The sequence below is a fragment of the Macaca mulatta genome, chromosome 18 (genome assembly GCF_049350105.2).
Source record: "Macaca mulatta isolate MMU2019108-1 chromosome 18, T2T-MMU8v2.0, whole genome shotgun sequence".
Lineage (NCBI taxonomy): Eukaryota > Metazoa > Chordata > Mammalia > Primates > Cercopithecidae > Macaca > Macaca mulatta.
The window spans coordinates 42,969,377-42,996,801 of record NC_133423.1 but is presented as its reverse complement, the minus strand read 5'-3'; the positions used below and the strand labels follow the sequence as shown (position 1 = coordinate 42,996,801).

Genomic DNA, 27,425 nt, shown 5'->3' with positions numbered 1-27,425 from the left:
ACATCACTTTTGACATATAAGGTATATTACTCACAGGTTCCAGGGATTAGAGCATGCACATCTTTGGGGTTTGGAATGGCATTAGTCTGCCTACCACTAGCACACAGTAAGAATCAGATTATGTACTAATTTCAGTAAGAACCAAAAATTTGCCTACCAGCAAGCATAAAAATATTACTCATTGTTATACTCATCTGCCAGATTAGGTGGGGAGGTGAGGATAATAAAAATACAGTCATGAGTCCATAACAATATGTCAGTCAACAATGACCACATATATGATAATGCTTCCATATTATAATGCCATATTTTAAGGTACCCTTTCTACGTTTAGATATGTGTAGATACATACTTACATTGTGTTACAACTGCCTACAGTATTTAGTACAGTAACATGTTATACAGGTTTGTAGCCTAGGAGCAACAGGTTATACTATTCAGCCTAGGTGTGTAGCAGGCTGTAACATCTAGGTTTATATAAGTACACTCTATGATGTTTGCACAATGATGAAATTGCCCAACGATGCATTTCTCACAATATCCCCATCATTAAGCAATGCATAACTGTATACACAATGAAGCACAGCTTAAAATGGTAGCAAAGGTATAAATATTAGAAATAGCGAGAACAGAATGATTTTGTGGAGAGAAGGTGGGCAAAGATGTCAAGAAGCTAATTTCCAATTTTTGTTGTCTGAGGATAGTTCTTATAACCACAAAGCAAGGGAAAATTTAAATACACAGGGCGAAAATATTCAGACAAGGATAATGACCATCCCACAGCTGCCCACCCCACTAAGAATAAAATTCAGAATCCTTAACTCAGCCTCTAAGACCCTCCGTGACTTCTGCATCCATACTAACTTATCTTCTACCACATACCCTCCCCATCCTTGCTCATTCTGTTCAGCTCTACTGGCCTGCTTAGTGTCCTTGGATAGACCAAGCATGTGCCCACCTCAGGGCCTTGAAGTTGCTATTCCCTCTGTTAGAATGCTCTCCCATCAAACAGCAACAGGACTCTGTCTTTGACTTTATTTGGGTTTCTATTGTAAGGTCCACTTCACAAGAAGGCCTCCCTTATGATCTTGGCTAAAATACCACCACATTACTATTTCTTTCATTGCCTTTATCACATCCTAATATTACATATTAATGTGTTTATTGTCTGTCCCATCCCACTCGCAACTAGAATTTATGTCTTACTATTTTATACCTAGCAGCTAAAACAAGGACTGACAACAAGTGAATACTCACATATTTTTGAATAGTCTCTTCAACTATGCTCACAGGCACAGTGAAAAATTAATACTATTTTACCAAAACCAAGAAAAATACATCCATTCGTGTAGAAATTTTAAATGACGAAAAATATCTGAAACTCCCAGCTTCTAAATATTTTTTTATGATTTAGCACGCTGCAGAAAAATTCATGCCTGCGCATGCTGGCTCATGCCTGTAATCCCAGCACTTTGGGAGGCTGAGGCAGGAGGATCACTTGAGGCCAGGAGTTCAGGCAGGCTTGGGCAACATAGCAAGACCCCACCTCTACACCACATTAGAAAAAAAAAAAATCACTAGACTCCTGGAGCCACAGTAACAGAACTAGTAGTAACAACAAAAATAATTACTCAACATTCATTTGAAGCAAGACTTACTCAAAGTAGCCCATGCCTTCATTTAACCCATTTTCTGTAATAAATGGTATTGAAGATGACTGATGTTTTTAAAAAGTCAACTTAAAAATAAGGAACCCAAATTTGGGTTCTATATACCTGAGGAAAAAATGATGTAAACAGAAAAACCCGGCAACAGCCATTTAAGAAATACACTTTAAAGACACATGTGGGCAAAATGCAACTATCCATCAACTACTGCTTCCTCATTACCACGTTCCTTCTCATCTTCCAAGTCTCTGTGATGGCTTCAACTTCCCCTTCTGCCTCCAAACTGCTTGGCTAACTCATATTCATAACTCAAGACTTTGGACTTTGTTATTCTTGATTATTTACAAAATAGCCTATAACTACAAGCCACAGATCAAGAGATGTCACATGTCAACACACCACTTAATACGAATAAAAATATAAGATTTAGAGAAAACAAGAATTAATGTCTTAAAAAAAAATCTCCTTTTGATCTGATGATGATTGAGTCTGCAGTTATCTCTCCCGTAAGAGATCTATTAGGTAGAAGAATAGACATTTCTTATTTTTAAATCATTGTTATATAAGTTAGTAACAGGACTTCATCAGTAACATTCTAAAAGAACATTAATACATATAGTAGGACAACTATATAACCTGTGGGGGGGGGAACCTGAATCCATATCACAGACTCTATACAAAAATAAATTCCAAATATATCAAAGGTTTAAATCTAAGAAGAAATGGAAGAATTCCTTTATAACATGCTTTAGTGAAGGTCTTTCCAACCATTCATTGGGTATCTACTATATGACAAGCTTCATGGAGCTTAAATCTAGAGGGGCAGATAAATAAATATGTTATACATTACATTAAAAGATGATAAGTGCTATGAAAAAAGTAAGGTATAAAGGTAGGACCAAAAATGCCAGGCTGGGGTAGAAGGGTAAGTAACAGGCTAAGCTGCTGTGACAAAGAGGTCTAAAGTTTAAGTAGTTAAAACAGGATCAAAGTTAATTTCTCTGCCATATCATAATCCAGAAAATAATCCAGATCAGGTAGGCTCTACTTAATAAGAATATGCAAGGCCCATGCTGGGAGGGAAGCTCTACTACCCTTTGCGTGTGCTTCAAAGTTTGTGCCAGTTGTCATAATTTCCCACCAAAGAGAAGGGGAAAAAAGGCACTCCAAGGCAAGTCATTTCTTTTTTTTAAATGTAAAAGTAGCATATATCTCTTCTTCTGGTACATCCATACCTAGCTGCAGGGGATCCTGATAAATGGCATCTCTACGTGGACAGCCATTGTCCAGCTAAACTCTAAATAAAGAAGATAAATTTGGGGGACTACTGACAACCTATCACAGGTGTGTTACAATTTTAAGTAAGAAGACCTCAACAAGGACTTGACATTTAAGCAAAGACTTGAAAGAAGCAAGGGGGCAAGGGAAGTGTCTTCCAAGTAGAGGGTCCAGCACACGCAGTCCCCAAGATAGAAACACACCTAGTGCCTTTAAGGAACAACAAAGAGGCCAGTAGGGCTAGAATAGAATGTGCAAGAAGAAAAGTAGTAAGAGACGAGGTTTAAAAAGGTAAAATTAAGTTAGCTTATAGATCCTTAAGCCTAAAAATTATAAAAGATGGATAAATTTAAATTGTTCAAAATTGTTTTATTAAAAAGTCATCATGACAAAAACAAAAATATCCTATAAGCAAGTAAATCAACAGGCAAACGGAAAAAAAAATTAAATTCTAACACAAAAAGCGTTTTAGAAAGATACAATAGGGGCAGCAATACAAACTGAGCAAAGGATATGAGCAAAAACAAATTAACAATGTCCATCAATGGCCAGGCACAGTGGCTCACGCCCGTAATCCCAGCACTTTGGGAGGCCGAGGCGGGCGGATCATGAGGTCAGGAGATCGAGACCATTCTGGCTAACATGGTGAAACCCTGTCTCTACCGAAAATATAAAAAATTAGCTGGGTGTGGTGGCAGGCACCTGTAGTCAGATGCTCTTTGACTGATAATGGAATTATGTCCCAATTAATCTACCGTGAGTTGAAAGTATCAAAAGCCAAAAATGCATTTAAATACCCTATTATATTATAACTTAGCTTAGCTTACCTTAAACATGCTGGAACACTTAAATAAGCCTACAGTTGGGCAAAGTCATCTAACACAAAGCCTACTTTATAATAAAGTGTTGAATATTTCATGTAATTTATTGAATACTGTACTGAAAGTGTACTGAAAGTGAAAAATAAAATAGTTGTATAGGTACTTGAAGTACAGTTTCTACTGAATGCCTATCGCTTTCACACTATCGTAAATTCAAAAAATCATAAGTCAAATTATCATTAAGTTGGAGGTCATCTCTGTATTTGTGAAAAATTATAAGAAGGATAAGTAAGAAACTAAGAATAGCAGTTAACTATGGAGGCCAATGGAAGGACTAGGAAGATGGGAGACAAGGATGAGAGGGAGACTGCTCATGTATACTTTTATGTGTTGGATTTTTGAATAATATAAATGCATCATCTATATAAAAAGTAAGTTAATAACTAAAAACAGAAGTGCCATAAATATTAAAAACTGAACTTTTATTAATTAAAACATAACATATTGAAACAAAAGCAAAGAAAAAAAACAGTTACCCAAATCACAAACAGTATGCTGTCACCGATTCAAAACTAAGAAAATTAGGGTCTGCTTCTAAGTGTCTATTAACTCACTCTGTTAACTTTAATAAATAATTTCTCTGGGTCTCCTCTTATGTGCAAGAGGACCTCTAATGTCATTTCCTCCTGTAACTTTCTATAATGCTCTCTCTAAAAAAGGAATTCAAAAGCAATGTTACATTTCTGTGAAGACAAAATTAAAAATACATTAATTGGGCTATCTTAAGTGCCAAATAATCAGGAAAAAGAGCCAGAGAGGCCAATACTTGAAAGAAACCAAAATTCTACCATGCTGAGTGTGGTGGTTTTTAGAAGATGAAAAATGTTTTAATCCAACAGATCTTTCTTGTTTTAATGTCCTCGTATAATCTTCAGAAGATTTTCATTACACAATCACCAAAACAAAGTCAACCTTAAAAAGCCAAAATACTGCTTTGGCTGCCATAGTATCCCAAGAACTTTCCACCATCTGGTCTGGAAATGTCCTAGAACAAAGTACTGCTGGAGCAAGTTATTAATTTCATGTGAAGCAAAAGAGACAGGCGCCATGACCCTGCACTGCTCTGCTAGGGCACAGTGGAACACTTGGATAAAGACAAAAGACTTCATGAAATGGGTGTTAGTGTTGGCTAAGGGCAGTCAATGAATACAGAGGAAAAAAAAATCCTCCTTTTGCTTACTATTGGATAAGAAACCTGATGGTACTGTAAATGGAACATAAGTTTAATAAAAACAACTGTCAAGTTCAAAGGATTGAGACCAAAATTTAGAAATATCAATGCATGCCAACATGGAGATTCTAGGAGTCAAATACGGGGAAAGACTAAAAAATAATATGCTATAGAACAGATATTGTCAACAACAGTATAATGGCCAGTTTTTAAAATTAACAAATCAAAGACATGGTAATACTCCTCATTTGTAAAAGTCTTAACACTAGAAGAAAGAGTGCTTGGCATTTGGGATTCAAGAAATGTGGATTTTAGTCTCAGAACTGCCACTCATTACCGTTATTGACCACATTACCTATCAACTTCATCATATATAAAAACTAAAGGGATGGATCACACAAATTAAAATATCCATTCCATTTTTTTATGATTTATTGAAGAAAAAAAAAATGGGGGAAAAAAAAACGGCCAAGCGCGGTGGCTCACGCCTGTAATCCCAGCACTTGGGAGGCCAAGGTGAGTGGATCACCTAAGGTCAAGAGATGGAGGCCATCCTGGCCAACATGGTGAAACTCCATCTCTACTAAAAATACAAAAATTAGCTGGGCATGGTGGTGCACACCTGTAATCCCAGCTACTCAGGAGGCTGAGGCAGGAGAATCACTTGAACCCAGGAGATACAGGTTGCTGTGAGCCAAGATCACGCCACTGCACTCCAGCCTGGTAACTGAGACTCCTCAGAAGATTAAAAAAACAAAAAAAAGACCAGAATCAGTGGCTCACGCCTATAATCTCAGAACTTTGGGAGGCCGAAGCAGGCAGATCACTTGAGCATGGCAGTTCGAGACCAGGCTGGCCAACATGGCGAAACCCCAACTCTACTAAAAATACAAAAAGTAGCCAGGCATGGTGGTGGGCGCCTGTAATCCCAGCTACTGGGGAGGCTAAGGCACGAGAATCGCTTGAAACTGGGAGGTAGAGGTTGCAGTGAGCCAAGATCGCGCCACTGCACTCCTGCCTGGGTGACAGAGTGAGACTCTATCTCAAAAAAAAAAAAATCCATAAAATCATAAATATTAAAAACTGAACTTTTATAAACTTAAATGCTATACTGTATATGCAAAAAATGCATCAAATATTTAAAATATAGCCACAAATTTTCTTGAAATAAAGTTCAACACAAAAAAGAGTTATTAAAAATATTCTTAAAAACAAAAATTAAGATAGACTGACAGATTGATAAGATGGATACATAACTAAAGCAAATATTCCAAAACTGTAACAAGTATAGAATTTATGGTGGGTAGGTATATGTCCAAAGTGCAATTAGGCCAACTCAAAATGTTGCATTCATAAAACATGGAATAATCAGAGAAAAAGAACCCTCACGAACTAAAAATGATTGTAAAATTTCATCAAATGTTAGAAATGGCTTTTAAAAATATTAAGAGATATTCAACTTCACTTACAATGAGAAAATGCACATAAGAATCACAATATAATTAGGCGCCATGGCTCACATCTGTCATCCCAAAACTTTGGGAGGCAAAGACAGAAAGAGACCAGTCTGGGTAACATAGCAAGACCTCATCTCTACTAAAAATTTAAAAAATTAGCTGGGCCTGGTGGCACACACCTGTAGTCCCAGCTACGGGGGAAGTGGAGGAGGAAGGCTTGCTTGAGCCCAGGAGTTTGAGCTTGCAGTGAGCCGTGATCGCACCACTGTACTCCAACCTGGGTGATAGAGCGAGACCCTGTTTCAAAAAAATTTTAAAAAGGATCACAATATGATTTCAATTTTTAACTTACAAAAAGTTTTATAATATACAATATTTGCAAGGCTCTGCTAGAGGCTTTTGGTGGGACTATAATTGGTATAATCTTTTTCGGGAATAAATTGTTACCAAACTTATCACATCTTTATCAAAACTTAAAATGTGCACAATTAATGCCAACTCTAAAAGACATATGATGTCTATATCTGTATGTATTAAGTGAATTTATGTACATGAATATTCATTGGAGTGTTGTTTATAACAGTAAAAGACTGGAAATAAACTAAATTTTCATAAGAGACTGATTAAATTATGATATATTCAGACAATCCATAAATAGCTATAAAAAAATCAAAGTTGATCTATAGCTACTGACTGGGAAAAATCAAGTTAAAAGTGATAAAAGCAACTTACAGTATAGTCTGTGTGGCTGGTATCATTTTTATTTAAAAACACTTTTGGCTGAGCGCAGTCGCTCACATCTATAATGCCAGCACTTTGGGAGGCCAAGGTGGGAGGATCACGAGGTCAGGAGTTCGAGACCAGCCTGGCCAGCATGGTGAAACCCCATCTCTACTAAAAATACAAAACTAAACTGGGCGTGGTGGCGGGCGCCTGTAATCCCAGCTACCCAGGAAGCTGAGGCAGGAGAATCGTTTGAACCCAGGAGGCAGAGGTTACAGTGAGCCAAGATCTCGTCATTGCACACCACCCTAGGTGACAGGGTGGGACTCCGTCTCAAGAAAAACAAACAAAAAAAACACTTTTTATGCTGTATGCTACGACTGGGAGAGGGACTAGAAGATTAGACAAAAAGGGTCCAAAGTGAGATGACTTATTATATTCACTTTTATACTGCCTGATTTTTTTCCATGCGCACATATTACCTATTAAAAATAAATATTTTAGTACAGAAATTTTGATGAAAGACATCAAAAAATAAAAATCAAACAAATTTCCAGAAAGGTAGAATTTTTTTTATTTAAAGATGTGAAAAGTTGAGATAAGACAGGTTAAACCTACAAAGTCCAATATCTGACTTGAACATGAATTTTAGAGAGATTTTAAAAAAGAGGGAAGGGCCAGGTGCGGTGGCTCACGCCTGTAATTCTAGCACTTTGGGAGGCTGAAGAGGGCAGAACACTTGAGGTCAGGAGTTCGAGACTAGACTGGCCAACATGGTGAAATCCTGGCTTTACTAAAAATACAACAATTAGCCAGAAATCGCTTGAACCTGGGAGATGGAGGTTGCAGTGAGTCGAGATTGTGCCACTGCACTCCAGTCTGGGCAACAGAGCAAGACTCTATCTCAAAATAAATAAATAAATAATAAAAATAAATTTAAAAAGAGGGAAGAAATGCACAAAGAAATATTAAATAACACAAAAAACTGCCCACAGTTGAAGAACAAATATTTACTGACTAATAAGCAATCCATCAATGAAAAAATATCACCCACACTAACACATCACCATATTTCAGAATTCTAAAGACATACCCAAGATTCTAAAATCTTCCACAGAGAAAAAGAAAAAAAAAAAAACTGTACAGAGCAATGATAATCAGATGGCATCAGAATTTCCTCTAACAACACTAATAATAATATTAGACAGTAATGGAATATCTTCAAAACTCTCGGGAATACTGATTCTCAATCAGAAACTCATAACTAGCCTACCTATCATTCAAATGTAGACTTATAAGACATACAAGACAAATACATACAAATATAGACAAGTAAGGACTAATACTTTCTTCAAAAGCTACATGAGAATGTGCTACATAAAAACTGAGGAAATAAACCAAAAATGGCTTTAAAGAATATCAGACAACAGTGGAAGCCACCCAAGAAAATAGTGAAGAGGAATCCCAAATGACACAGCTATGTGATAGCCCTACAAAGCAACTGATGGTGTCAATGAGTAGTCCCAAGACTACACATATAACTTTCAAAAATTAGGCTAAAATAATAAAAAAAGAATGAAGTACTGATCGATGCCACAACTAGAATGAACCTTGAAAATATACTAAGTAAAACAATGCAAACACAAAAGACCATATGTCATATGATACAATTTGTATGAAATGTCCAGAATAGCCAAATTCCATAGAAACACAAAGTAGGCCGGTTTTGCTAGGGGCTGAGAAATGAAGAGTGACTGCTAATGGGCACATGGCTTCTGCTTGGGGTGCTGAAAAGGTTCTGGTATTAAATAATGGTGATGGTTGCACAATTTTGTGAATACACTAAAATCAATTAATTGTACAAGTTAGAAGACTGAATTTTGTGGCGTATGAATGCTATCTCAATAAAGCTTTATTTTTAAAAGTGAAGCTAAAGTAAAGGAAAAACATAAAAAGCTAAGAAATGTCATTAAATTCCAAGAAAAACAAAAACTTACATGAGAAAGTAGATCACGCTATACTTCTTGCCAAGTGGTTGTCAGGGACTGGGAGTTGGGGCACAGACTGACCACAAGGGAAACTAGGGAACTTGAGTTGAGAGGGATGTAATTGAATTGTTCTATATCATAAAACTTAAAAAAATAATAAAATAAAATAAAACCTCCTGTGACACTGGAGTGGATTTTTGTAGTTGAAGTTGACTCTTAAGGAATCAACTATGGATTATTTAGCAAAGTTTGATGCCCAAATAATTGACAGTATCTAGTGATTTACTTTGTTAAACTCTCCCTGTGCCTAAGTATATTACTGGGAGGGTCTGATTTTTTTTTAAAGCTTTTCAATACTCTTTATTGAAGTACAATATATCTACTGCAAATTACAAGTACACATATTGCTTTCTCTGTAAATTCTGATACTCTGTCATCCTGACAGATTTTGGGGAGGGAGTAAAATAGGTCCAAAACGTAGAAATGAAAAAGTTTCCAAAATCCTCCCTAGTCAGATCTTCATAGAGTAGTTTCATTAGCTGATTTAAAGTAAATTCTCAAAACAATAAATATACTAAAAGAAAATTAAAAACATATACACATTTCCAAGTCACTTCTCCCATTTAGATTATCTATCCCGTAACTTAGCTCCAATAATGTTACAAGATTTACCTAGATGTCTTCTGATCTAGAAATTACTAATATTTTAAAACAATTAAGATACATAGTAAAAATTTAAGAGACGGAGAGTTCTGCCTTCTAATTATTTTTATTGAACCCAACTAATCCCTGCTCTTTGGCTTCCTTTTGTGTACTTCCTACAAAGAATATTCTTAAGTAAACTTGTCATCCTGGGGGAAAATAAGTAGATATAAAAGTACAGATAATACAAGTAAGAAGAGAAAAAAAAGAAACAGAACTGAATGAAGGGTGTGGGAAGTAGTATCTTCAATTTACAAAGGGAAAGCCAAGTGTTACTGCCTATATTTGAAGGAACAAAAAGACATATATTACACAGAAAAACTAAAAATGATAATTTAAATATAATAAAGGAATATAGCAAGGGAACAGGTGCAAGTAGACAGAAGGAGATAATCATCTGAGCAGACACCAATAAATAATTTAATGAATCAAAAAAGTGGCATACATTTACATTAAGAACCAAGAAAATGAAACACTTGGATATAAATCTAACAAAATATGTACAAAAGCTATATAAGCAAAACCATAAAACTATGACGAAAGAAATCACATAACTAAATAAATAGAAAGATATTCTATGTTCATGGATAGAAAGACTCAATATTGTCAAGATTCCTCTCAATGTGATCTACAGACACAACACAATTCAAATCAAAACACCTGCAAGTTACTTTGTAGTAACTTGTAGTAACACAACAAACTGGTTCTAAAGTTACAAGGAAAAGCAAAAGGCCTATAAATACCAACACAAAATTGAAACAGCAGAACAAACTAAAAGGATTGGCATTATCCTTCAAGACCTATTATAAAGCTACAGTAATCAAGACAGCATGACAATGGCAAAAGAATAAATAGATCAACAGAACAGAACTGAGCACTCAGAAATAGACCCACATATAGTTAATTGGTCTTTGACAAAGGAGCAAAGACAGTATAATGGGGAAAGGTAGTCTCTTCAACCAGATGATGAAACAACTGGATATCCACATGCAAAAAAAGAGACAGATCTAAATACGAAATGCAAAACTATAAAACTAAAAAGATAAAATAGGAGAAAATCCAAATGACTTTGGGTATGGTGAGGACTTTTTGGATACAACACCAAAGGCACAATCCATGAAAGAAATTATTGATAGTAAGATTAAAATTTTAAAATTTAAAGTTTCCTACTCTGTGAAAGACATAATCCATGAAAAAAATAACTGATAGCAAAGGCCTCATTAAAATTAAAAATTTCTAGTCTGTGAAAGACACTGTGAAGAGAATGAAAAGAAATGCCACAGGCTGGGAGAAAACATTTGCAGAAGACATATCTGATAATGGATTGTTATCTAAAATATACAAAGAACTCTTAAAACTCAACAAGAACACAACCCAATTAAAAAGTGGACCAAAGACTAACAGATATATCATCAAAAAAGATACACAGATGGCAAGCAAGCACATGAAGAGATGCTCAACATCATAAGTCATTAGGGAACTGCAAATAAAACAATGAGATACCACTACACACCTATTCAAATGCCAGAATTTAAAACACTATCACCACCAAACGCTAACAAGGATGTGGAGCAACAGGAACTCTCATTCACTACTGGTGGGAATGGCAAAATTGGTACAGGCATTTTGGAAGACAGTTAAGCAGTTTCTTACAAAATTAAACATAATTTAACCATCATCCATTCATCTACTCTGTATGACAATGATAGATACATTTCACCATGCATTTGTCTAATCCCATAGAATATGAATTTCATGCATTTGTCTAATCCCATAGAATATAAATTTCTTACAAAATTAAACATACTTTAACCATCATCCATTGATTTACTCTGTATATGACAATGATAGATACATTGATCAATACATTGATACACTGATACAATTGATACATTGACCAATAAACTGATAGATACAATTGATCTATCAATACATTGATAGATACATTGATAGATGTATCAAAGATAGATGTATCTATCAATGTATCGATATCTATATCTATTGATATTGATATCTATTTATATTGATACATTGATATCTATCACAGATAGATATGGCTGTATAGATATATCTATCAATAATTGATACATTGATAGATGATACATAGATGATACATTGATACATTGATAGATACAACTGACAGAATTGATACACTGATCAATATATTGGTAGATACACTGTATACATTGTATTAATGACATAGATACATTTCATCATGCATTTGTCTAATCCCATAGAAAATAAACACCAACAGGGAACAATAAAGTAAACTATATTTGGGAGATAATCCAGTACCAATGCAGACTCATTAATTATAACAAATGTACTCCTCTGCTGATGGACACTGATGGGACAGGAGTACTGACTCATTAATTATAACAAATGTACTCCTCTTCTGACGGACACTGATGGGACAGGAGTACTGACTCATTAATTATAACAAATGTACTCCTCTGCTGACGGACACTGATGGGACAGGAGTACTCTATGTATGTGGAGTAGGCTTAACATTAATCACTGCAAATTTTAATTCTCCCAACAAACAACTAATTTTTTTTCTTTTTAATTCTGTACTTTCTGCTCAATTTTGTGGTGAACCTAAAATTACTCTCAAAACTAAATGTTTTGAGAGTAACTAAGACTTTTTTTTCAAAATAATGGTATATTATTTAGAAATATAAAAGGTTCAATGAAGGTAAAGGTTTATATAAACCACCAGAACAGGTGAGAATTTAGAAGGGTTGTCTCTCAGGAGAAAACATTTAAAAAGGGATGAGAAAAATAATATTTGCTCTCATTATAAGCCTCTGTGCAATCTGATTTTGTCCCTAAACCATGTGCATACATATATGACCACTTAAAATTCAGCACCAATGACTACCAGAAGATATTCAAATGTAATATAATCTGGATTATGTCTGAAAAGAAATTACTCCGTAAAGAAATAAATTATGGCCGGGCGCGGTGGCTCAAGCCTGTAATCCCAGCACTTTGGGAGGCCGAGGCGGGCGGATCACAAGGTCAGGAGATCGAGACCACAGTGAAACCCCGTCTTTACTAAAAATACAAAATATTAGCCGGGCGCGGTGGCGGGCGCCTGTAGTCCCAGCTACTCAGGAGGCTGAGGCAGGAGAATGCCGGGAACCCGGGAGGCGGAGCTTGCAGTGAGCCGAGATCGCGCCACTGCACTCCAGCCTGGGCAACAGCGTGAGACTCCGTCTCAAAAAAAAAAAAAAAAAAAAGAAATAAGTTATGTGTCAGCAAAAATAAAAAAGAAAAAAATCGATTGTTCATTGGGAGAATTAAAATTTGCAGTTATTAACATCAAATCACTTCATTCATATTTTGCTATACATGTATTAATAACAGCAAACAAAATTAACAGCAGCATTCAGTAACAATCTTGGTTTTTTACCAGAAAAAATTCTCTGAAGGCACCAGACATCAATTTTCAAACTAAAAAGCTATTGTGAACTTAATACATAATACTGTTTTGGTATCTGAAAATACTACAATCTTTGATTCACTGATTCAATTGATGCCTTAAATGCCTAATTCATTCAGAAAGCTATACTAGATGTTTACCTTGTAACACCTAAAACTTAAAATGCTGGCTCACTGTAGTCACCCTCCAACCCCTCCCCTACCTTACGGCTAGATTCAGAGAAGCATTTTAGCATCAACATGCAGGGCTGTAGAAAGGCACTTTCCCAACAGCTAGGCCCTTCGTTGCCAACCACGGGTCTCTCCTATACCTTCACTCTCTTCCAACAACTTGGAGACTCCATAATAAAGAAACCATTTATGACTCTCTAGGTTCTTGAACCATCTACTCACTGTTACCACCAAGTGTTTTCAGTACTCAAATTTCCACAGCAGAACATCTAACCCAGTACTATTAATCTATGGGCCCAATAAATGTGCATTTTATATAATGTTATTACATTTTAGAAATGCTATAAACTGAATTTTATAAATAAGATTCTCAGTTTCACTCTCAAATATTTCCAAAATGTATTTTATAGAAATATTTCTAATAATTATGTTCTTTTTTATATCTCAATAAACAGAGAACCCTAAAAATAATCAAACCTTTAGTCTTCTAACATTTGAGTCTTTGCTACATCAATGTAGCTTCTTTATCCCTAATATTCCACAAATCCTCTGCTCAACCTAATGTGCTTGTGATTCTCCAAATACATTATTCATATCTAAGAAGTCCCTATCCGGTTCTTTTCTGCCTCCTTAATGATTTAGCCAGTGCTAATCTGTTCAACTCCAAATGACTGTGGCATTTATCAAATGTTCCTCTCATTGGGGTATCTTTCTGTCTATCCAACTCTACGCTCTTCAAGAGTCACACCTTTCTGTGTTCAGGGTCTACTCCATTGTACACACATAGTATATTCACAATATGTTTTTGAGGATGACCTGAATTAAAAAAGAAATTATTATACTAGGAAGGAATAATCTAGGGACTACTGAGATACAAAGCCCATCGTCCCTAAACGGCCCCAGAATACTCAGCACTTATAACTAATTAATCTACTAGTTACTTAAACAATCTCAGGTGTTATTTCTCAGTGCTTCAGCTTCCAGTAGCCCCTTTCTACTACAAATGTCAGTAAGACACCCACTTGTTACAATGTGCCAACTACAAATGAGCCATTACACTTGCAGTGGAATATGCCTTAGTACAATACTGTTTCCATATAGGACTAGATGCTGAGAAACAAACAAACAAAATGCTTTAAGCACATTGAACAGGTTAGACCCTTACTAATTTACTCTGTAAAGAAATATTTGAGTCTACCATGTGCCAGGCTAACCTGAATATCAAGGATGCAGCAGCAGTGAGCAAGCCAAATGCTGCCACAAGAGCCCTTGTTTTCATGGAGCTTTCATTCTAGTTTTACTGGGAAAGTATGAGCAAGAGAGATAACAGATAATATGAGAGTGAAAAGTGTTACAACAAAAAACAGGCCGGGTATGGTGGCTTTTGCCAGTAATCCCAGCACTTTAGGAGGCCAAGGCAGGAGGGTTGCTTGAGCCCAGAGTTCAAGGCCAGCCTGGGCACCATAGCAAGACTTCATCTCTACAAATAATTTTAAAAATTAGTCAGGCAGTCAGGAATGGTGGCACACACCTGTGGCCCCAGATACTCGAGAGTCTGAGATGGGAGAATTGCTTGAGCCTGGGCAGTTGAGGCTATACTGAGCCATGATTGTACCACTGCCCTCCAGGCTGGGTGACAGAGTGGGAATCCCATCTCAAAAAAAAAAAAAAGATAAGTAAATAAATAACACATGAAAAAAGGACAGAGAATGAGAGGGGAGCTATTTTCAGGTAGGTGGTCAAAGGTACTCCATAGGGTAGTCAAGGTGGCCATTTCTAAAGAAACAAAACTTGAAGCAGATGAAAGCTTGAAGGAGGTCAGAATGTGAGCCATGCAAATATCTAAAGGCAGATAGACTGCAGAATGAAAGAAGGCAAGGCCCTAGACACAGCATGGACTGGCATGCTCCACATCAGCAGGACCACCAGCGAGGGTTAGCGGATGACATCCGATAATCCCCTGTACCCAACAAGTCACAGTACACAAATAGATACACACTCCCTGAAAAAGGCAGTGAAAGCAATTAATTATGAAAATCTCATCTTTATCAATCTATACCTTACGAAAAAAACTAAAAATGTTTTCTTAGATTAAATTATAATTAACAAATCTGTAAATCAGGGCCAGGCTAAAAATTAAACAGTCCTCAATGAGTTCACAGGTTCATAAGAAAGACCACAGAAATGGATCCCAGAGAAAAGAGGCTGTATTTTGGGTCTGAGGCCAATAGAAAAACGCCTACCCTGAGCAGACCTGCCCAGAGTGGTGGCACTAGTGAGAAGGGGTGGAGCCTGTGCTTGACACTGACGTCATCATGTACAGCTAACAGCCACAGATTTGCTGAAAAATGACAGTAACAAAAACAGATACAAAGACAAGGGGAAAAAAAATCTATTTTGAGTCCTCAAAATAACTTCCATTTATTAACAAAACGGCATCACAAGTAGCCCCGAAAATACAAGGATGGGTCTATACAGCATCACTGCTTCTGCGGCTACGGCCCCGCCCGACTCCACCACTCGGTTGGTTCCCACAAGTCTCATTCAGCCCTTATAGTAACATCACGAGAACCCAGACAGTGTCACAAATTCCAAGCGCTGGGCTTTTACCTCTGGCTTACCTACCCACATTCTTTCTGTTAGAACACTCCATATTAGTGTCTTGAAGAAAACACCTTTATCTTTATTACTTTCCTGTTTACTTCACTGAGACACAGGGAAGGTATAAAAATCAAAGGCAAGGTTTTGCTTTTGACAGATTTATTTAAATTCTAGTGGGATCGATCCAAAATACACTGAAAAATGTCAAGTCCATGCAGAACTTAATCTTTATTTTAAATATATAAATGCTGAGAGCTATGGAGTTAAGCATTCCTGAAAGATGAACAATTTTAATGAAGATTAGTACCTCCGTGAATTAATATTTTATCAAGAAATCCAAAGTGTCTGAGAAACAGTAGCCAGTAACTACTTAAAAGTCAATCTTCATTACAAATGAACTCCTACAAAGATCACTGTAATGAACTTCCGGGAGTTTATTTCAACTACTGCCACTGATCCTATTCTCTTTATAATGAGGTATCATTTACATTTTAGTTTACAGATCTCTAAATAAATATATAGCATACATATACATATGTATGGCAACCCCTTTGCTCTCAATATAAACAGAATGATTTTAAAAGTCTCATAAGAAACATTTACGCTAGTTTTGAATTACCCTCAGTGGCCATTAAAATTAGTTTCATCTTGTTATTCACCTGCTAATGCAGCACAGGATGAATTACCAATGTGAAATGTGAAACGTTTATAGCAGTTCTGATGATGTTCAGGTGTGAGAGCATTCCTGGTTTGCATATATTCCTGTTTCCTCTCAAATTATACATTGATCCATAATACTGCACTACAGTTAGAGGAAATGAAACATTCAAAGAGTAGTTTGGTTTCACATGGAAACCGTTACCAAGACAAACCTTCTTGTAGGATGGAGTTCCAAGAACATTAAATCATCAGAAATTGTTTCAGCAGCTGGTTAAAGCTCAGTGTACATAATAGGAGACAACTGGCTAGCTGTGCATTTTCAGTTAATTTAAAAGGTATAAACACATTAAAACACTGAAATGTTTGATATATTACAACACAATCGGCTTGTTCCTCAAGGGTGTTTAAATGGCTGCTGTATTCATTGTGTTTGGAGCCAATTTACTATCTAAAGGTATTTACTGTTTCCATCCCCCTGAATGTCACCAAAACATTTTATCAATAAAGGCAACAACAACAAAAGAGTGTACGCATTTAGGATATGTACTAAATTCCTGGTATTGTGTTATTAAAAAAAAAAATATTTAGGGTCAAGCGTGGTGGCTCACGCCTATAATCCCAGCACTTTGGGAGGCTGAGGCAGGCAGATCACATGAGGTCAGGAGTTTGAGACCAGCCTGGCCAACATGGTGAAACCCCATCTCTACTAAAAATACAAAAATTAGCTGGGTGTGGTGGTGCTTGCCTGTAATCCCAGCTACTTGGGAGGCTGAGGCAGAACAATTGTTTCAACCCAGGAGGCAGAGGTTGCAGTGAGCTGAGATCGCGCCACTGCACTCTAGCCTGGGCAACAGAGTAAGACTCCATCTCAAAAAAAAAAGAAAGAAAAATTAGAGGTGGTGCTACTTGTAAAATTACATCAGGAACACATGAAGCGCTCCACACACCATGACAAAGAAACAGCACACAGTATATGTGTTTCCCTTCCCTGATCTGACCACATGTAAAAGAAACCTAACCACAGTGGCCTAAGCAAGATAGGTATCTATTTTTTTCATGTAAGAGGAAACCCAAAGATATGGGATCCAGGGCCCATGTAATAGTTTCATAATGTCACCAATATCCCATGCTCCCAGGACACTATTCTTTGCATGCAATGCTCATTAACATAGTTTCAAGACAGCCTAAGCATTGCCTCCACATTCCAGGAAGGAAGGGAGAGCAACAAGCAAAAGGCTGGAGTGGATATGCTCCGCAAGTTCATGATTTCTGCTCACATATACTTGACCCAAACTATGTCACATGGTCACATGGAACCACCAAAGTGTCTGAAAAACAAATCTGGGCACACAGCACCACTCTAAACAATACTGGAGTTCTGTCAGAATGGAATGGGAGAAAGGATGGCATGCATGTGTCTGCTGCAGGAGCTCCGGTTGAATGGGAAATTGTCCCATTTCCTTCCCTAGGCGATGACTCTTCAGTTGTCTCAGCCTAATTTCCCAGGTGCATACCATGAGACCATATCATGACGGGGGTTGGTGGTTCTCACTTCGAAGACTATATTAAAATTCTAGATGTTGCATTCATGTACAACAGCAGCTTGCAGCCTATTTTTTCACAAATATCTGTCTTTCCTTTTGGCGCCATAGATAAATAGCACATTTCCAATTATATCCCCATGTAGACTGAGATTCTGTCATGAGAAACAGTAAAATCTACTTTTTTATTTCAAAAATAATTCCTTTTATATATGCATTTTCAACAGGAGATGTAAACTCTTTCTACAGAGGTAAGTAAAAATCTTCATAGATACAATAATAATGGTTTGTGGTCCTCTAAAGGGCTGTAGGACATAAACAGACATTCAGTGTGTCTGGGGACTCAAATTTCATTAAGTGGGAGAGGCAATTATGAAAGAAATGTCAAACAAGGCTTCTCAGGTAGAAAATATTTTTAAAATTTTTTTTATTTTTATTTTTTATTTTTTATTTTTTTTGTGACATAGTCTCGCTCTGTAGCCCATGCAGGAGTGCAGTGGCGCAATCTCAACTCACCGCAACCTCCACCTCCCCAACCTTGGTTCAAGCGATTCTCCTGCATCAGCCTCCCTATAGCTGGGATTACAGGCATGCACCACCATGCCCAGCTAATTTTTGTATTTTTAGTAGAGACGGGGTTTCACCATGTTGGCCAGGCTGGTCTTGAAGTCCTGACCTCATGATCCACCCACCTCGGCCTCTCAAAGTGCTGGGATTACAGGTGTGAGTCACTGCGCCCGGTCTAATTTTGTTTTTTTTAAAGTAAAGACAGGGTCTCACTATATTGCCCAGGCTGATCTCCAACTCCTGCATCCAAGCAATACACTTGCCTCAGGCTCCCAAAGTGCTGGGATTATAGGCGTGAGACACTGCACCTGGCCAATAATTTTTTTTAAAGGTTGAGAATCACTGCTTTAAAAGTAACAAATGAGGCCAGGCACGGTGGCTAATACCTGTAATCCAGGCACTTTGGGAGGCTGAGGTTAGAGGATCACTTGAGGCTGGGAGTTCAACACTATCCTGGCCAACACAGTGAGGCCCTGTCTCTATTTTAAATTTTAAAAAGTAACAAACGAGATGAACATTTTGAATCATATAGGAATTGCGTTGAGCTGCAGTGACAGAGGCCCAGTTACAGCAGTGTTAACTAATAAGGGTCTACTTCTGTCACATGAGAAGTCCAGGATGAAAAAAGGTGGTGCTGGTAGTTGTTGACTTTGGTTTAGCAGCTCAATGACATCAAAACAGAATTTTCTGTGAGTCTCTTGGTTCATGGTGCCAAGAAGGCTGTGCAACTCAAAAGACTATCCACATTCCAGACAGTAGGAGAAAGGGCTGTCAAGAGAAAAAAGATATGCCTCCTAGCTGACTCAAGCAGTTCCTTTTAGAGAGCTTTACTCAGAGGTCTCATTGGAGGACCTTCCTCTACATCTCACTGACTATGCCTAGTGTCAAAGAAGGCTGGAAATGAAAATCTGGCTTCACCAAAAGAGGTTGGAAACACAATCAAGAAGTCAGGAAGATAAGGAGAACTCAACTCACTGTGTCTACCATAATATGAAGTAGATTCAAATTGCTTCTCTCTTAAAATGTTGTTTCCAAAGATCTATAAGCTCTCTTAATACAGAGATTAATTCCGTGCCTACCATATTCTTAAGATAGTTTCACTATTTCCCCCTTAACGACGTAACATTTTTGTTTTGACGATGAATAGCCAGTCTAAATATTAGGCAGAAAGAAAAGAACTCTGGATGTAGAATCCCTAAAAGGCACACATATAAGTACTACACCAGGACCCACAAACTCCGCAACATGATCAATGATGATCTGCCACATACAAAGAAGATAAAACAAATCCTGGCCTAGCCGGAACTTACAAGAGTGGAATATCAGTGATTAACTGCATCAAACAGCACAGCAATTCTTCCAAAAGATCTTCTGAGTCAGAACCTGGTAAGACACATAAAAAGATTTTTTTTTAACAAAGTACACAGTAGAATACAGTTGTTTAGAAGTTACATTTTCATTCCTAATGAGAACATGAACAGTTATCATTATATAAACTCAGTCATTAATGTTCACCTCTGATTAAAATCCAAACCATGAACAGGTTAGCATCTATCATAATCTTAATCTAGTATAGGACCTTTCAACACCTCTATAGTAATATAGCTTTTAAAGCTTGAAGGTACTTAATGCTCCTGTATGCCAGTAGTTGTCAGATTTTTTATACTGCACTGTGTTTCTTTCAATGAAATCTTACATTAAAGCCAAATATATAAAACAGATAAAAATCAAGCTGCTCTAACTGCTTTGTTTGAAGCAGGGGTAGAGGACTTTTATCCCTCCCTCCCCAACAAATATCTGGCTTTACCCTTGATTTCTTGATGGGTCTCAAGCTACCTTTTATGAACCTCTGGAGCTCCACAGATCGTAGACCGAACCCCATTAAAGAGGCCAACCTCCTCTTTACAGACAATGAGTCAAAGGTAAAAGGGCTTTCCGAAGTCAAAGAATAAATAAGAGGCAAAGGCAGAATGCAAATTACCATTCCAATGGAAATGTTCCCCTATCCCAAACTACTGCAAGTAACTGACCTCCAAATTCCCAAAGTCAGTCAGTATCTTATGTGACTTCTGCTCTTGGACATTACTGACACCTCCTCCTTCAGGAAATTCCTTCTTTTCTCAGTTCCTATAATACCTTATTTTTAACAAACTTCTTTTTCTATTTCTTCCCAGTGTCTGCTTCCTCAAAATACCTTTCAACTATTGGCATGTTCCCCAGAGTTCTACCATCGTCGTGCTTTTTTGTTCATTATCTCATCACCACAGTTCAGCTAAACAAGTTTACTAAATTAAAACTCACTCCTGGGCCAGGTGTGGTGGCTCACACCTATAATCCCAGCACTTTGTGAGGCCAAGGCAGGCAGATCACCTGAGGTCAGGAGTTCGAGACCAGCCTGGCCAACATAGTGAAACCTCACCTCTACTAAAAATATAAAAATTAGTCCAGCATGGTGGCGCACGCCTGTGGTCCCAGCTACTCAGGAGGCTGAGGCAGGAGAATTGCTTGAACCCAGGAGGAAGAGGTTGCAGTGAACTGAGGTCGCGCCACAGCACTCCAGCCTGGGCAACAAAGCGAGACTGTGTCTCAAAAAAAAAAAAAAAGAAAGAAAGAAAGAAAGAAAACTGACTCCTGGACTCCTTTAACCTTCATGACTAGTTAGTATTTAGTTCCAATTTTACTCCTCTGCAATCCGAACTCCAGGTTGCAATCAGAGAGAGCTAACTAAACTCTATCCTTTCACTCTCCTGGCTTAGGTCTTTTCAATTACTTTAAGCTGATTAATATATACCAAAAAAATTCCATGCTCCAAAGTACAGCATGCCAGATTCTTGGAGATATAGTTCCCTTATCCCTTTGTACCTTTATCTCCCTCCAGTACTGCAGTGTATATTCCAGCAATGCCAAGCTATCTGCTACATGCCATTTCACACCTCAGTAACATTCCCTCTGCCTGGAATAGCCTCCAACAATAAAAATCTAATTTTTAAAAAGCCCATCTGTATCCATCTGAACCATCCTAAGTTTCATCTCCTCCATGAAACCCACTCCCTTGCCTCACCCTGAATAATCTATAAAGTATCTATGCCTCGTTCATGCCTCTTGCATTGCATATGTTGGTTACATTATGCCATCATTTTTTGTCTACGAGCAAGCAGGCCCCTACTGGACTCTATCCGAGCTTGCACATAATATGTACTCAATACAATTTGCTGAACTGAGCCCAGGTATCTCAGAAAAAATCCAGCAGGTAATTGCAAAGCATCAAAGCACTTGGAGTCTCAAAACAAAGTTTAGCAATTTCTTTTCTAGGCCACAATATCACCTAGCATTCAGAAATTATAAAGAAATTTCATCCTGCTTTGCCACAAAAAGAACTGGCATAGTAACCCCATGAGAGGTAAGTACAAATCTTGAAAAGAATATTAACTCATGCTGAACACACCAATCAATGCTAAAAAGGACACACGGCAAGACTCAAGTTCAACAACCAAATTAAATCTCACTCCAAGAACCATCGGGCTTGGCTCTATTATTAGTGAAAAAAATAAAATAAGAGAGTAAGTCACACTTGTCTCTGGGACTGCATGGTTAGTTACCAGATCTAACTAAAATCCCTCTCATTGCCAAGGCTGCCCAACATAACTCAAGTTAACAACCTACTCCAACAAGTTGATTTGTTGGTATATAATATATACTCAATATATGTTTGCTAAACAGTCACTCCTTAACTCATTCTACAGGATGTAGTGTCCCAGGCCCAAGAAAGAACACTTAAAATCACTCAGTGATTCCCTAAGGAACATTTCAGACCAAATGCCAGTTTAATAACACCCCTGTTCAGCCAAGCAGCCAGCATAGTTTTTTAATTACGGAAGGTGAGAGACCAAGTATTCAGGAACCACAGATGGTGCCTGATTTGATTTTTTAACTTCCAGGGGTATAAAAACACCTAATTTTTACATATTAAAATGATGACAAGGATTCTCTATTCAACTCCATGTGCCACTCAAATCACGACCTCAGCCAAATTTACATTTAGGTCAATTAAGGAGTATACACACAGCTTTGTTATCAATCTAATAAAATAATGAAGATGATAAATATATTTCATACAAGTAAAATATAATATTTCAAGGCCAAAGCTCTAATAAAAGACAATAAGCAATATCCAGCTGAAATATCTTGACTTCCATTCCCAAAAAAAAAAAATTCCTCAGAATTCTAAATTCTTGCTTCTCAGCTAATATAGAAGTAAATAATTGTATTTTAAGTGAAGAGTGACAAGATTTGACTGCTTACTAGGTTTGACATCAAGCAAGCCATTCATATTGCATTATTTCCTTTCCCAACTAGCACTTATATCACCTTAGCTTTCTTATAAGGCCAAATATCTTCCTTAGTTCCAAAAAATAAATATAAACTCACCTACAAAAAGTATAGTAACACATTCAAGCATTTCATGCAGTAAAGAGAATCTTAAAAATTCTTGAAATTTGCAGGTCAATGACAAAATAAACTGAGGTTCTTTGAGCAAAGGTCTTTGCAAAGATTCAGTGTGTTTACTGTATTGTGAAGTTTTATAACTTATAGAGCCCATTTCTCTCCTAAGAGTTCTCTCTCAATGCTGGGCACAGTGGCACATGCTATAGTCCCAGCTACTCAGGAGGTTGAGGCGGGAGGATCTCTTGAGCCCAGGAGTTGGAGGCCAGCTTGGGCAACATAGCAAGACCCTGACTGTTAAAACAAACAAACAAACCAGAATTTCCCCTTAAAGAGTTTTAAATTACCACAATAGCTCCAGACAAATATTTTAGTATTTTAAGTCTTAGTTTCTGTAAGATCACATTAACAGCATTTACCGAGTACTCTACCCTTGGACAGGCATTGTGATGAGCACTTTATATTCAATGTCATGTTAACGTTAACCCTGACAATAACTCTTGATGAATAGTTAATGATTATGATAATCATTTTATAGATGAAGACATCAAGGCTCAGGTTAGTTTAATTAGAGTAAGGGGCAGAATCCAGATTTGAACTCAAATCTATACTCTCAAGGGAAAAAATTAAAAGGAAAATATCCTTTAAATTATTTTTAAAGATATGTTTCTATACAAAGTTGGGGGAAACTATTCAACCAATTCATGTTTCACTGAACATTGTAAATACAAAACCCCGAGTACTACGGGCCCAGTTAGGAGGGAGACATCTGAAGTACTACGTATTAGTTTATACATCAGGATGACACACAATGTATTTATCAACACATACTAGAAGTTCTTGACTCCTTCAAAATCCAATGTACAAATAATCTAAAACAATAAATAAATATAAGCTATTATCATCCGTATTGTGCAGAACAAGGTCACTAAAATCCCAGCCCTATCCCTGGAACGCTCTCATTCTAAAGCCCCACTGCTAGTCCCTATGAACTTCACCAAGGGAAGGAGTAGACAAGCGAGATGATATCTAGGGTCCTTTAAGGTTCTAATAATCTATACCCAAAATTAAGCGGCAGTCCCTGTTAGTTCATTCTATCCAGCATCCATTCAGCACCATGTGCTGAGATAGCACTCTCATATTGTCCTTAGGGAGAGAAGCAGAGAACAGTACGATACTGTCCTAATCAAAGGCCTTCCATCACAGTAGGAGGGGAAGGGAAGACAGCAAAAAAATTGTTTTTAAAAAACGCTCATTGATCATTAGAAAACAAAGCAACCAGAAAAATAAAACATATGGATTTAAATCAGAATATATATAGTCATTAAAAGAAATGTTAAAAGAGTTTTGTCTTTGTTTTCTTTGCATTCAGAAGGTTGAACTGCCAGTTTTTTAATGCTCCCCAAAATTACACTGTGCCAAATACAAGTACTAAAAACTTAATCGAATAGGGCTGTACTCCAAAAACAGGTTAACAGAGTACCTTAGAAGTTCAGAATAAAACTGGCTTCCTTAAAATGGAAGACACATAATTAGATTATATTCATTAAAAACTTATATTCAGAAAATGAAAGACTCATGGTAGAGTCTAGGTTTTTGCCACTTTAATAGTGAAACTAACATTGAAGTTATCCTAAATTATTCTAAAATATTAGATTTAAACTTCTAATTAGCAAAACCAAAATGTCTCTTGTAGGTTAATCATAAAGATGAAAGGCAAAAGGACTCTTTTAAAAAGAAAAGTGATCTGCGTTTCAGTGCACTACAATATTTATAAGCTTGTGTCCTATACCATTCAAATCAAATCGATAATAATTCTGGTTGACTGCTATTATTTTGGTCAAACAGAAATGTTTCTAATTACCCTAAAAGATAATATACTCTACCAGGTTTGATTATAAAATGTGCCTATTAGAAAAGTTTAATTGATTTTGTTCCACTAATAATATAAGGGAAAGAAAGGGAGAGAAGAGACAGAAATATTACAAAATAATTACACCTATTATATGACCAAAGAACAGTTCAGGAATTCCTAGAGGCACTTTCGTTTTTCTGCAGAGACCGATTACAAGTCATATATTACAAGTCAATATTTTAAAGGATTAAGTCCATGCTTTCTTTTTTCTCTGAGCCACATTTTTCCACATGGGTTTGTTTATTGCTTTGCTTACCTATAAGGTTAAATTATTAAATTTGCTATTTAAACAAACAAAGCAAATTTATACTATACAAATTTGGGTTTACCTCCTGAGCTACCGCCTGCCCTGGTCTCTAGGGCCCAGTTCCAGCAGAGAAAGGAGAGCAGGGAACCTGCTGCCGTGGCAGCCAAAACACCTGAGCCATCTGGAAAAACAAAGCTAGCTTCACAGGACTCACTGCCATCGAGTTTGGCAAAACAAATATGCCACAGGTTTTTAGGGTGATTCCAAAGAAAGAGTTTCAAAAATGTTTTAAGCCTGGGGAGAATGGAAAGGAAACTGCTTGTGTTAGAGAGGGGGTAATTAACAAATTTTAAATATACTTCCACAAATTTCCTATCTTGTATCTTTTTTTTGTTATGTTTTGATCTCTCACAAGTCAGCCGTTGCCTTCACTGTTTGGAATCCTTGGCTCTCCACTGACCCACCAGCGTGAGGCCACTGCTGACTGGAAGCGTGGTGTGCACAGGCAGAGCCTGCCAAACAGCAGTTCCCACTGGAGGGCTTTGGGCTGCTTCAATGGGGGCACTGAAATGTAAGCCATTTCCCCGTTTTGGTTCATTTTCTCTATAAGAGTATCACTAATCTGGCAGGAAAGGGAATAGGGTGGGTAAAATCCTGGTGCCAGCATTCTGGCAGCGAAGTCAAGACACCTTACTCTTCCATATGTAGCCTTTCTACTGAGCCCTGGTCTCAGTAGGCCACCCTCCTTCCTCAGTGCCTGAGAGTTCACTCAGGAGGCTCTCTGAGTTCAGCCTCTACGGTAACAGATCTGTAGTATTAAATTGGAAAGGGGGGTGGCCTCCTGACTGTATGGCAAGGGACAGAACCTTGGACAGAACTGCTTCTTCCTACCAAGCCGGAATGCCTTCAGAGACACCTGGCACTTCTAATTCCTAAGCCTTTCCAGGGTTCTGGAGTAAGAACTGGCTTTTTTTCTGGAGTTCTCCAACCCTGAAGCCATTTAGCTTTCAGCTTTCACAGATCAGTGAAGCTCATCATTACTCCATTTTCCAACTTTCAAAATGTTATTAACATTGTGTTCCCCTCTCTTCCTCAATCTAATAAATTCATGACTTTTTGAAAGTCCCTTTGCTGATATTTTATTGGAGTTCCAGGAGAAAGCAAACACGCATGTTTAATCCACTATGCTTGAGAGCAAGTCCCACAAAATAATTTTTTAAAAATAAATTTATATTGAACTGTTTGATGCCATGGAAGTGCTATTAAAGCCAGGCTTTTGCTTGGCCTTGTCGAGTCCTGTCTCTTTCCTACTCTCCACAAAGCTGTACTCATGGGTTATGCAGTGTCTTGGGCCTACGCACCTCACTCGCCCCAGGTCTGGGCAGCTGATCTGCTGCCTCCCTCCCCTCAGTGCTTGCAGAGCTGCCCACTGCACCACAGGTGGTAATCTCTTTGAAAACAGGACTAATGCTGGGCGCAGTGGCTCATGCCTATAATCCCAGCACTTTGGGAGGCCGAGGGGGGCGGACCACTTGAGGTCAGGAGTTCAAGACCAGCCTGGCCAGCATGATGAAACCCTGTCTCTACTAAAAACACATAAATCAGCTGGGCATGGTGGCCCACACCTGTAATCCCAGCTATTTGGGGGGCTGAGGCAGGAGAATCACTTGAACCTGGGAGGCGGAGGTTGCAATGAGCTGAGGTCACGCCACTGCACTCCAGCCTAGGCAACAAGAGCGAAACTCCATCTCAGAAAAAAAAAAAAAAAACCAGGACTAACTCCCTCTCTGGGCTCTTCATCCTAGCACCTCCTACTCCCCTGGACCTTCCTTTCAGCCTTATTTCCCACCACCCCCACTTAGTTGCTTTTATCTTCAGCCTCTAAATCTCCAAAGTCTTCTTCCCTCATTTAAAAAAAATATATTTGTAAAGAAACTATAGCCAGGTGCAGTGGCTCACACCTGTAATC

At 37.6% G+C, this 27,425-nt stretch overlaps 1 protein-coding gene across 12 annotated transcripts in view; it reads right to left on the bottom strand.

The window, feature by feature from the left end:
* The window catches only part of DYM (dymeclin), a 402,507-nt gene that overhangs the window by 290,800 nt on the left and 84,282 nt on the right, over window positions 1-27,425 (bottom strand). For all 12 annotated transcript variants that reach the window (XM_077975471.1, XM_077975473.1, XM_028837927.2 and 9 more), the window contains one exon: window positions 20,162-20,234. In XM_077975471.1, coding sequence (XP_077831597.1) covers window positions 20,162-20,234 — 73 coding nt within the window. The remainder of the gene's footprint in view (window positions 1-20,161; window positions 20,235-27,425) is intronic.